Genomic DNA, 11,170 nt, shown 5'->3' on the forward strand with positions numbered 1-11,170 from the left:
CTTGTAAGAGGAAGCATGTAGACTCCCCCGAGTCTGTCACTTCGGATACTGACTTTGATGAGTCAGAGGGATCCCCTAGATCCCCCTCTGAGGATGTCTCCTTCTCAGACATCCTAGAACTTCTGAAACAGAGGGGAAACTGGCCCACCAACAATCCCTCTGAGGATGAGTCAGTATACCTAGAGGCGTTTGGATCTCGGCCCTCCACCTCCTGGGTGTCTCCGCCTTTCGACCCCCTTATGCAGGTTATTGCACGAAAGGCGTGGGCAGCTCCTGACTCTGTAGAGCCAGTCCCTAGGAGGCCTTCAAAATTTATCACTGCCCCGAGTGACAAACAATTCCTTACTAAGGGTGTCCTCGCTGATGCCATGGTGGTGGCTGCGGCCACCAAAAGGAACTTGCAGATCCTTCCGTGCCGTCCATCCTCCTAATAAGGACTCTAGGACCATGGATAGGTACGGTAAGCGGATGTTTTCCTCAGCGACCTTTGCTATGCGTTCGCTGAATTATCTATGTCACTTCACCAGACTCCAGAGAGATATCCTGAAGGAGCTGGGAGAAGTAGTTCAGGATCCTACAGCTGCAGGGGCTCAAGAAAAATTGCTTCGCAGCTAGGAACCCTCAATTCCATTGCAAACTCCTCCATGCGGCTAATATCTTATGCTGCGGATGGAGAGTAGAGCCGCAGGTACAGGTGTGGCTCTTAGGCGCCAAGCCTGGATGCGGCTATGTGATTTTATGGATCCCTTTAAGGCGTCCTTCACAAATTCTCCCTTTGATGGGTCAGCTTTGTTTGGCCCTCAGGTGAAGGAAACCTTGACCAGGTGCGAGCAGGACGGCAAGACTCTTTCTGCTGTTGGAGTCCGTTTTCCACCCTTCTAGACCTTATCCCAAAGGACAGAAGGGCGGGAAGATGTGGTTCCGTAAATCCCAAGGAGTCACGCCAGATTCACGTGGTCAGTTTACCCCTAGAGGCAGAGGGGTAACAACAACAGACGCGCTCTAGAGGCAGAGGGGTCCAAGAACCAGGGAAACAGGGAGCCTCTCTCTGACAAGCCCTTTCAGCATCCCTGAGGTGTTGCCCGGCTGTCCCTCCTTGGAGGCAGTCGGGAAGATTATCACTGTACCCAGAAGCCTGGCATTCCCTCACTCAAGACAGATGGGTACAGTCGATCATATCCAAGGGTTACATAATTCCTTTCGAGGAAAGTCCTTCCCCTCAAGTTCCCTTCCAGATGTACCACCGGTCTAAGGGAGATTGCAGAGTCAGAAATCGCAAAACTACTGCAAAAAGAGCCATTCAGCCAGTTACAATAGACCATTCAGAGCCGGAATCTACTCAAGGTTCTTTTGGTCCCCAAAAGACGGGAGACTGGAGACCAATATTGGATCTCAGCAGACTCAACAAGTCTGTCAGGAAGACAAGATTCGAATGGTCACTCTTCAGTCAATTCTGCCCTTCTTACAGAAGGACAACTGGATGTGCTCAATAGATCTTCAGGATGCGTACTATCACATCAAAATTCACAGACGCTCCAGGAGATTTCTCCGCTTCGGCTGGGGTCCAGTCATTTCCAGTTCAGAGCCCTGCCCTTTGGTCTCACTACAGCCCCCAGAGTGTTCACCAAATGCATGGCAGTGGTCACGGCTCACCTGAGACGTCAAGGATTCCAGGTGTTTCCGTATCTCGACGACTGGCTCCTGTCAGCCACCACCAGGCATCAGCTTATACAAGCCAGGGATTACACAATAGACCTTTGTTCTCATTTGGGCATCTCAATCAACTTGGAAAAGTCATCCTTATCGCCCTGCCAGTCTATTACCTTCATAGGCGCAAACTTAAACACTGTTCGGATGTCAGCTACCCTTACAGAACAAAGAGTTTCAGACATTCAGACTCATGTCAGGATCATTCTGGCCAGCAAGAAAATACAGGCCAGAATGGTTCTAAAGGTATTAGGTCTCATGGCTGCGGCCATTACTCTTCTTCCACTGGCTCGATTCTACATGCGCCTTCTTCAGTGGATGCTGTTCACACAGTGGTCATACCAGCAACTTCCAATGCGTCACCAGATTCTGGTGACACAGACATGCAAAGAGCATCTTGCTTGGTGGATCACATCGTCTCAGGTTCACCAAGGCAGGTACTTTGTACCCCATCCCCGATAGCCACTGTCACCACGGATGCCTCCCTGATCGGGTGGGGGTCATTATCAGGGCAGGATGGTTCATGGGACGTGGCAGCCGTTCGAGTACCATCTGCACATAAATGTCCTGGAGATGAGAGCAGTGCTTTTAACGTTGCAAGCCCTCAACGACTTTCTTCCCGTAGGGACAATTGCAGTCCACACAGACAACATGTCTGTAGTTTGGTATATCAACAAACAGGGCGGAACCAAGTCCTACCCCTTGTGTCGAAGCGCTCAGACTATGGCAATGGGCGATCTCCTCTCATCGGTTTCTGGTAGCAACGCATATCCCTGGGAAAACCAACATTATAGCGGACAGATTGAGCAGAGCTATCCTCATGCCTCACGAGTGGTCTCTCAAGCAATCTATATCGGAAGAGATTTTTCTGGAATGGGGTCCCATGTTGCGATCTTTTGCTACTCCCCAAAACAGCAAATGTCCAGACTTCTTCAGCCTCTTCCCTCTATCAGGCCATCCCCCCAGAGACGCTCTGACCCAGGATTGGCCCCAGGGACTTCTTTATGCCTTCCCTCCATTTCCTCTGATCCCTCAGGTGATCCAGAAAGCTACCGTTTTGAGAGCCAAATTGATTCTCATTGCCCCTTACTGGCCTCGACAAGTTTGGTTCCGTTCCTCCATCATCACCTTTTGGTGCAGCCGTGGCATCTGGACCCAGTGCCAGACCTTCTGATTCACCAATCGGGTCAGCTGCACCGGTCAATCCCTTCTCTCAACCTCACAGCATGGTTGCTCCATTTCCTTCCTTAGCCAGGCTTCCGTTGATCTCTAACCCAGTTAGAGACATCATAGTAGCTTCGCTAAAATCCTCTACCAGGAGGATTTATACAAGCAAATGGAAACGTTTCTCTTATTGGGCTAAGGCCCAAAATATTGATCCTTTTACTGCCCCTGTTCAGGCAGTCCTGGACTTCTTAGCAGAGATTTTTCATGCAGGCTCCTCTTCTTCCACAGTCAGAGTTCAATTGGCTGCTATTTCTAATTTTCATGTCGGGATAGCAGATCATAATATTATGTCCCATAGGCTCTGCAGGGCCTTCTTGAAAGGAATTTTCCTACTAAAGCCTCCAATCAGGAATCCTCCTCCTCAGTGGGATCTAAATTTAGTGCTGACATCCTTGATTCTTCCCCTTCGAGCCAGCTGTTTCTTGTTCCTGAAATATCTTTCTTGGAAAACTTTATTCCTAGTGGCTATTACATCTGCCAGGAGGGTGTCTGAACTTCATGCTCTTCGGTTCGACCCCCCTATTTGGTTTTCACAAAGACAGAGTATCTTTGAGAACTAATCCATCCTTTTTACTTAAGGTCGCTTCAAAGAACAATCTGAATCAATCCATTGATCTCCCTGTATTTTTCCTAACTATTCAGATAGGGCTGAACAAAGGCTACATTATCTTGATGTCCACCGTCAACTTAGATATTATTTGGACAGAACAAAAAATTTAGAAAATCTGATCAACTTTTTGTTTCCTATGCGGATAATAAAAAGGCCTTCCTGTTTCTAAAGTGACCTTGTCCAGATGGCTTTCTTGGTCATCTCGAAATTTATACTCAGGGAAAACAGCTGTGCTCAAAACCTAAAGCACATTCAACTAGGAGCTTAGCTACTTCTACAGCCTTTCAAGCTAGACTTCCTTTGGACACTATTTGTGCAGCGGCCACTTGGGCTACTCCTCACACTTTTGTTTCCCATTACAAATTGGACTTGGCCTCCAGGGACAGAGCCAGTTTTGGCTCTACAGTCCTCAAGAGTTTGTTCCATTGAGCCACCCAGGATAGAGGTGCTAGGGACGCGGTCCCATCAAGCAAGAATGAAGGCGAGATTGACAACTTAACATTAAGAAGTTATGTACCTACCATAACGTTCCATGTTAGTTGTCTTCTCGCCTTCTTTCTTGCAACCCTCCCTCCTTCCCCCTGGCCTGGACAAACCTTGTATAAGAAACTGTTATGCTGAAGACCATTCAGACCTGGTCCTTCTTCCATCTGTAAGTTTTCTTTCTTCCTTTGGGAAGTATTTTATGCTTGGTGCTATTGCCCTTTGTTAGCAAACGAGATCTGGGTACTTACCGCCTTGCATCATGGGATATGGGGCTGCCTCGAGCTGGTAAAAGTGACTCTCGAGCTTAGCAAGTGCCGAGTCGGAGCCGAGGGATCGGCTCCGAACCCATCAAGCAAGAAAGAAGGCGAGAGAAGACAACTAACATGGAACGTTATGGTAGGTACATAACTTCTTATTTGTCAATACATAACTTCCTATATTTTAAAAAACATTTTATATTTATTGTTTCATTTAAACCAGGCGGTTGGTCTGCTTTCAACTTGATCTGCCATAAAGTCTCTCTTTGTTCAAGATAATTCTTGAAGTCACCAGCCCTTAAATCCTGTTTACAAACCTCCACAACTGAAAATACAAATTTCTTAAAATTAAAACAAGTTTAGGGCCATTAATATCTAACTGTGATTCCCATGTCAAAGATTCTTGGCATTTCTTAGAAAAGCTTAGGAATTTTCAAGAGAAAGGAATTTTTAGCTCCAAAAAACACATTATTTTCACCTTGGATGTTGTGTCATTGTACACTTGTATACCCCATGATGAAGGTGTAGAAGCTGTACAATGTTATTTACTAAAAAGTAATGTTTTTTCTAACAACACAATATCAACCATTTGTAACTTCTTGGAAATAGTACTAGAAAATAATTTTTTCTTATTTAAAAATCAATATTTTCAACAGATTAGAGGGGTAGCCATGGGCTCCCCAGCTGCACCAGCATACGCTAATACAGTGATGGCATGGTGGGAAACTGAACAGATGCCTCTTCTTAGTAATAAATTTAATATTATATTCTATTCCAGATTTATAGATGATTTAATTTTCATGATTGAAGGAAACAACGAGACAGTGGATGCCTTCTTTAATGACATTAATTTATCATCTAACTACTTGAAATTTACCAAAGGCAACATTGGTTTAAATATTAACTTTCTAGATGTGTGTTTTTGGTGGGATGAGTCTGACAAAAGATTTCATAGTAAGATTTTTCGGAAACAAACATTTACAAATGGCTATCTACACTATCAAAGTAATCATCCAAAACACACAATTAAAAATATACCTAGAGGCCAATTTATTAGAGCTTGTCGGATGACTAGTAGACATGAGGATTTAATACAGGAATTCATTTTATTCGTCTCTTTTTGTGAACAGGGGATATGATGAGAAGTTAGTGATTGACAGTGGAAATGAGATTTATAATAAACATCAAACAAACTATCCAGCTATCTTAAATAAACTACAGATAGACATTGTCAATAAGGTTAAGTCAAGTTCTATTGACCCTGGATTAGTATGCTCTTTAGCTATGAATACAGACGCTAGTCGTATTAAAGCTGTTTTAGAAAAGAATTGGAGAATTATACAGGGAAATCATGATATACTTGAGGTGGTTGGTAAAAAAACAAACTTTATTTTTCGAAACAATCACAACATTAAAAAACTGCTTGAACATGATAACATTTCTACCAAGAAAGGTAACATTGTTAAAAAAGGAATGTTTTGCTGTCATAATTGTAAAATTTGTAGATATATCTCAACAGGTTCATTTATTTCAGTTACCACTGTAGAGAAAATTTTGGAGGTTCCAGGATATATTACTTGCAACACCTCTGGTGTTGTTTATATTGCTCTGTGCACTGCCTGTCCCGCATTCTATGTGGGTATGACCACCAGGAGTTTGGGGACACGCATTAAAGAGCATATATATAATATTAAGACAAAAGATTCTAACAATGCCTTATTTAAACATTCTACAACTTGTTTTAATTTTAAGAAATTTGTATTTTCAGTTGTGGAGGTTTGTAAACAGGATTTAAGGGCTGGTGACTTCAAGAATTATCTTGAACAAAGAGAGACTTTATGGCAGATCAAGTTGAAAGCAGACCAACCGCCTGGTTTAAATGAAACAATAAATATAAAATGTTTTTTAAAATATAGGAAGTTATGTATTGACAAACATCATGATTCATTTTTGTCTTTTTTAAAATGAATTTTTGTAGCATTTAATATTGTTTTAATTATTAATTGATTAATTATTAATTAGTCTGAATGTGTATTTAAGGGTGTGTTCTTCTTTTTGAATGTATTCTGAGGAAGTCAGTCGATGAAAGCGGTGATTAAAGGTTTTATACGCTATTTTTGTGGAGCATTCTGCTTTTTGTCTTTTGGAGCCACTGCCTTCTGCCATTATCTCTGTTTATTTGTTTTTGGGCTATTCTTTATTTTATTAGTAAATACCTATGATGGGAAACTGGAAATTCATCCCTGGTTTGGCACCTATATCTCTAATGGACACAGGTAACCTGTAAATGGTTCATCTCGCAGGCCCATGATTACACTTATCAAGGGTATCCGATCTTGTCAGAGATTTGGGATGCATGGCTAGGCTTAAAAAGGCCCTTGTGGCCATTCGCCTAGTAAATACCTGTGAACCTAAATTCATCCTTTTTGCACAAGGTAGATTTTGTGTACAGCATAAGTCAGGTCATTAATCTACAGTTTTCTTTCCTAACTTTTCAAATAAGAGAAGAGTTATATACTCCACCTTTTGGATGTCCATAGACAACTTCAGTTTTATCTTCACAGAACCAAAGACTTCGGGAAGGCTAATCAGCTATTTGTTTTGTTTTCTCCTAACAGATTGCGCAAGCCAGTATCCAAAGTTAAATTGGCCACATGGTTAACTGAATGCATCTCCTTTATCTACGTGAAGAAAGGTTGATCCTTGCCTAAGCCTTCTAGAGCTCACTCCGTGAGGTGTGTGGTGGTCTCTTCAGCCTTTTTGGTCAAGGATTTCTTTAGATGACATTTGTGCAGAGGCAACATGGACTAATTTTCGCACCTTTATTGCTCATTACAAATTATATTTGATTTCCAGGAACAGAGTGGCCTTTGATTTGTAATACTCAGTAATATCTTTCCATGAGAGTAACCCAAGGTTCCAATAGCCAGGGACTGTGTCCTATCAGTTGAGGAATGATTGAAATGGACAGCCTCAGATAAAAAAAAAAAGTTTTATGTACTCACCATAATGTTCCAAATGTGTTGTCTGTTTTCTTTTTTCCTCAACTTCCTGCCCACCTGGCCCCATCCTTTGCTTCTGGAAAGATCTAAGAGTTGTACAGGAACCTCTGTTCCTTGTTTGAGCTCAAGCTTCCTTTTTCCTTTCTGCCTTTAATTTATATAATAGGTTGATGTCCTTCTATTCTCATGTTGCAGTATTCATAACTGTAGGGAGGTTGCTGTCTGCAACACCAGACATCTGGCCAGTATACCAATGTCTTAGGAGCAGGCGTACGTGCGACGTTGCCTGTCAGAGCCATAAACGTCTGCAAGTACCCACTTCAGAACTTTTCTGCTGTAGTGATCTACGGACCTCTGATCACTAGCTCCATGAATCAGTTTGATCGTTTGTTTTGGCCGTCTGATACAGGTAAGTACGCTTTTAGGTTTTTTGTTTACATTTTTTCTAGCTTATCAGATGACATGTCAGGTAGGAAAGGGGAAGTGTGCTTGTGGAAGACAAATTCCACGTAAGGGCATGCATGGGAGGACACTATAGTCCTGAATCTCCAGAGGAAGATTTTTTCTTTGGGGACACCATTTCTCTTATGAGAGAACATTTTAAATGGCAGGCCTCAGATGTCTCAAACTCAAAAGAGGTATTTTGAACTACTACAGATGGACCAGTCCTCCCCATCTGCAGTCCCTCCCCTACTCCTAGCCTTTCATGATGCCTTTCTGGCTGCATCGCTGGCCTGTGATTCCCAACCCCCTGCTTCCAAATGTCCAGATAGATTTTATAAAGTTCCTCAGGTTACACAGTTTTTGTTCAGGAACCCTCCTGCAGACCCAGCTGTCATACCTGTGTCAGCAGACAAATCATCCAGATAGTTGCCTTCCATGTCTCTGCTTCCCACAGAGGCAGTAAATTTATGGATAGGGTAGGAAAGAAAGTTTTTATACTTCCACACTAGCCATCCGAGCCTAAATTATGAAACACACATGGGTAGGTTTGTTCAAGACACCCTATCCAAAGCCTCTGCACTTATACCAGATGTGCCAGACTTTCCAGCTAAGTCATAACTCTCTGCCCAGATTTCTATCGCCTCTCAGGTGACCAGGCACAGTGCAGTTATGATGTGGTAGAAGCCACTTTCAAATCTGCAGCCTCGGGTTCTGTCCTGAGAAGATACTCCTGGGTGACACTCCAGCTCCTCCTTATAGATATACAAACCAAATTCCTGGATGCGTCATAAAATCCCTTCAAGAAAGGGCAAGGAGCTACAAAATCTGAAACATTTGCTAGTCTCACCTATTCCTAGGTACCATAGGAACTACCCTCAAAGGGCCACTTTTGTTAGGAGACAGTCATCTCGGTCTATTGCCCCACAGGCTAAGAGACGGTGACAATCTGGGAAACACTCTACTGCCACCCCTCCTCTGTTTTGGAGACAGCCTGATCCTGACAGAGTCCGTCAACTGTGACTCAAACCTTTTACCCACCTCCACCCCCCCCTTGTCCCTCCACCTCACCCTTTCCCTACCCTCTGGGCGGAAGATCACCTCAGAGACTTGGGTCCTCTCCATCATTCAGAAAGGTTATTTTATGACTTGGTGGACAATTCCTCCTTTCCGGGGGATACCCCAACCCCCTCCAAGTCAGGTTCACCTCTTCCCTCCAATTCTGGACCAGCTGCTAGCTCAGGGCACCATAGAAAAAATTACTCTAGATCAGACAAACAAGGGATTTTATTCCAGGATGTTTTTGGTCCCAAGAAAAGATGGTCCTGGGAGACCAGTTCTGGAGATGTTGGTCTTCAGTCTTTTTCTCTCAATGTGCCTTCCTTCAAAATGTTCACCTTGCATCATATTCTACCCCTCATTTCCCACCAAGCCTTCATGGTATCCCTGGATCTGAAGAATGCCTATCTTCATATCCCCATTCACCCCAGTTAGAGGAAATTCCTACGTTTCTCAATGGGTTGCTTGCATTTTCAATTTTCTGCATTGCCACTTGGACTCTCCATGGCTCCCCCACAGTATTCACAAAGTGCTTAGCTCCAGTCATTGCCCACTGCAGAATGCAGGACTTTCAAATATATCCATACCTGGACGACCTATTAATCGTCCACCAGGGCTGCCACACACTTCACCACCACCTATGCATGGTGTCCAAAACCTTGGCAGACCTAAGGTTCATGAACCAGCAAAAGTCACTCCTGACACCCACCCAGGACCCTTGTCTTCTTAGGGTGCAGGATAAGAACCAACAAGATGGCAGCCTTCATCCTCTGCCAGAAGGTAGAGGCCCTCACACAATACCTCCAAACACTTCTATTTCTCTAAACCATATCAGCCAGGGAATTCCTGAGAGTTCTAGGCCACATGGCATCCTTGATCCCCACGCTACCCTTGGCAATTCTGCATGTGAGGAATTTCCAATGGGTTCTGAAGACTCTGTGGGACCAACATTCCCACCCTCTGGATACTGCCCTCCCTCTTCTCCCATGCTTGAAAAAAGAATTGGAATGCTGGATTGCAGCTATCAACCTCAATCAGGGTATATCTTTGGAAACCCCTCCACCCTTACAACACATTTCCATAGATGCTTCAGATCTGGGTTGGGGAGCAGATTTGAAAAATCACAACAACCAGAAAAAAATTCAGGGAGAGTGGTCCTCCCTCAGACAAAGGGGCCGCATCAGTATCAAAGAGATGAGCCCTTCTCCTAGCATTACAAACATTCTACCAAATTTTCCTACCCAGGGACCTTGAAAGTAGTCATAGACAGTATGACTGACTTGTGGTATATCAACAAGGGGGGGGGGGGGTAAGGTCCTTCCCGCTCTGCAGCTTGGCAGTTCAGATTTGGTCCCTGTCAGCAAAACTACACATTCACCTGCAAGCAGTGTACATTCCTTCCACAGAGAATGTGATGGTGGACACTCTCAGCAGAACTTCTGCACCCTCCCATGAATGGATGCTGCACAGGGAGGTGTTCTTGGATCTTATTCACAAGTGGGGTATTCCTCAGGCAGATCTGTTTGCCTCCTCCCAGAACAGGCAGATACCTCTGTTTGTCACAAGAGATCCACATCCACAGGCGTGGAGTGGACACCTTCTCTTTTTCTTTGGAAGGGATGTATCTTTGTCTTTCCCCATTCACACTGATTCAAAAAATCCTTCTGAAGATCCAGAGGGACAAACCATAAATCCTGCTGGTGACTCCCTTTTGGCCAAGACAGCATCGGTTTCCCCTACTTCACCTACTAGCCAAGGGCAATCACCACAGGTTAAAAAACGAACCAATATCGCCAGGTGAAGCACTCTCTTTAAGTACGCAATCTCAGTATGAACAGAAAAGGATGAGTGCACCATGAACTGTGAAGTAGATCCCAATGAAACTCCAAATAAGACTCCAAATTGGACAAACAATCACGTTTAGTGTTAAAAACAAGAACAAACTGCAGTAGAATGTAAGCGCTTTCGCGTTGTATAACCAACGCTTCATCAGACATAAAAGCAGTAAGAAAACACCTGACCTTAAATACTAACATCAGATGACATCACAAAATCCTTAAAGAAACATGCAGCCAGAACATCACATTAAAACATGGTATGGAACTTAATGTTTAAGGGGTCTTGATGCTAAAAAAGGCTTAATGGTGATTCTATCATTAAGTCCAAATTTATGTGCTTGTAACTTCAAGATCCATTTCCCCTCCCTCTCTTCAACTCTATTCTTGACGTTGCCTAGTCTACTACTAGTATTGACTAATTCCAGAACCTGGAACTTAAAATTATGTGTATTGCCTTTCTCCACTGTATGTTTGGCCAGGGCATTCATGACATTACCTTTCGCTATGGCATAAACGTGTTCCCTAATGCGTTCACGTAATGAT

General features: G+C 43.6%; 1 protein-coding gene across 1 annotated transcript in view; it reads left to right on the forward strand.

Moving 5' to 3' along the window:
* The first annotated feature begins 4,958 nt into the window (after positions 1–4,958).
* Positions 4,959–11,170, forward strand: part of LOC122805297 (centromere protein F-like) — a 670,336-nt gene continuing 664,124 nt past the window's right edge. Inside the window, exons 1-2 of the mRNA XM_044075385.1 lie at positions 4,959–5,212; positions 5,418–5,655. Coding sequence (XP_043931320.1) covers positions 4,959–5,212; positions 5,418–5,655 — 492 coding nt within the window. The remainder of the gene's footprint in view (positions 5,213–5,417; positions 5,656–11,170) is intronic.

The sequence above is a fragment of the Protopterus annectens genome, chromosome 6.part1, assembly GCF_019279795.1.
Source record: "Protopterus annectens isolate FY-2018-M chromosome 6.part1, PAN1.0, whole genome shotgun sequence".
NCBI lineage: Eukaryota > Metazoa > Chordata > Ceratodontiformes > Protopteridae > Protopterus > Protopterus annectens.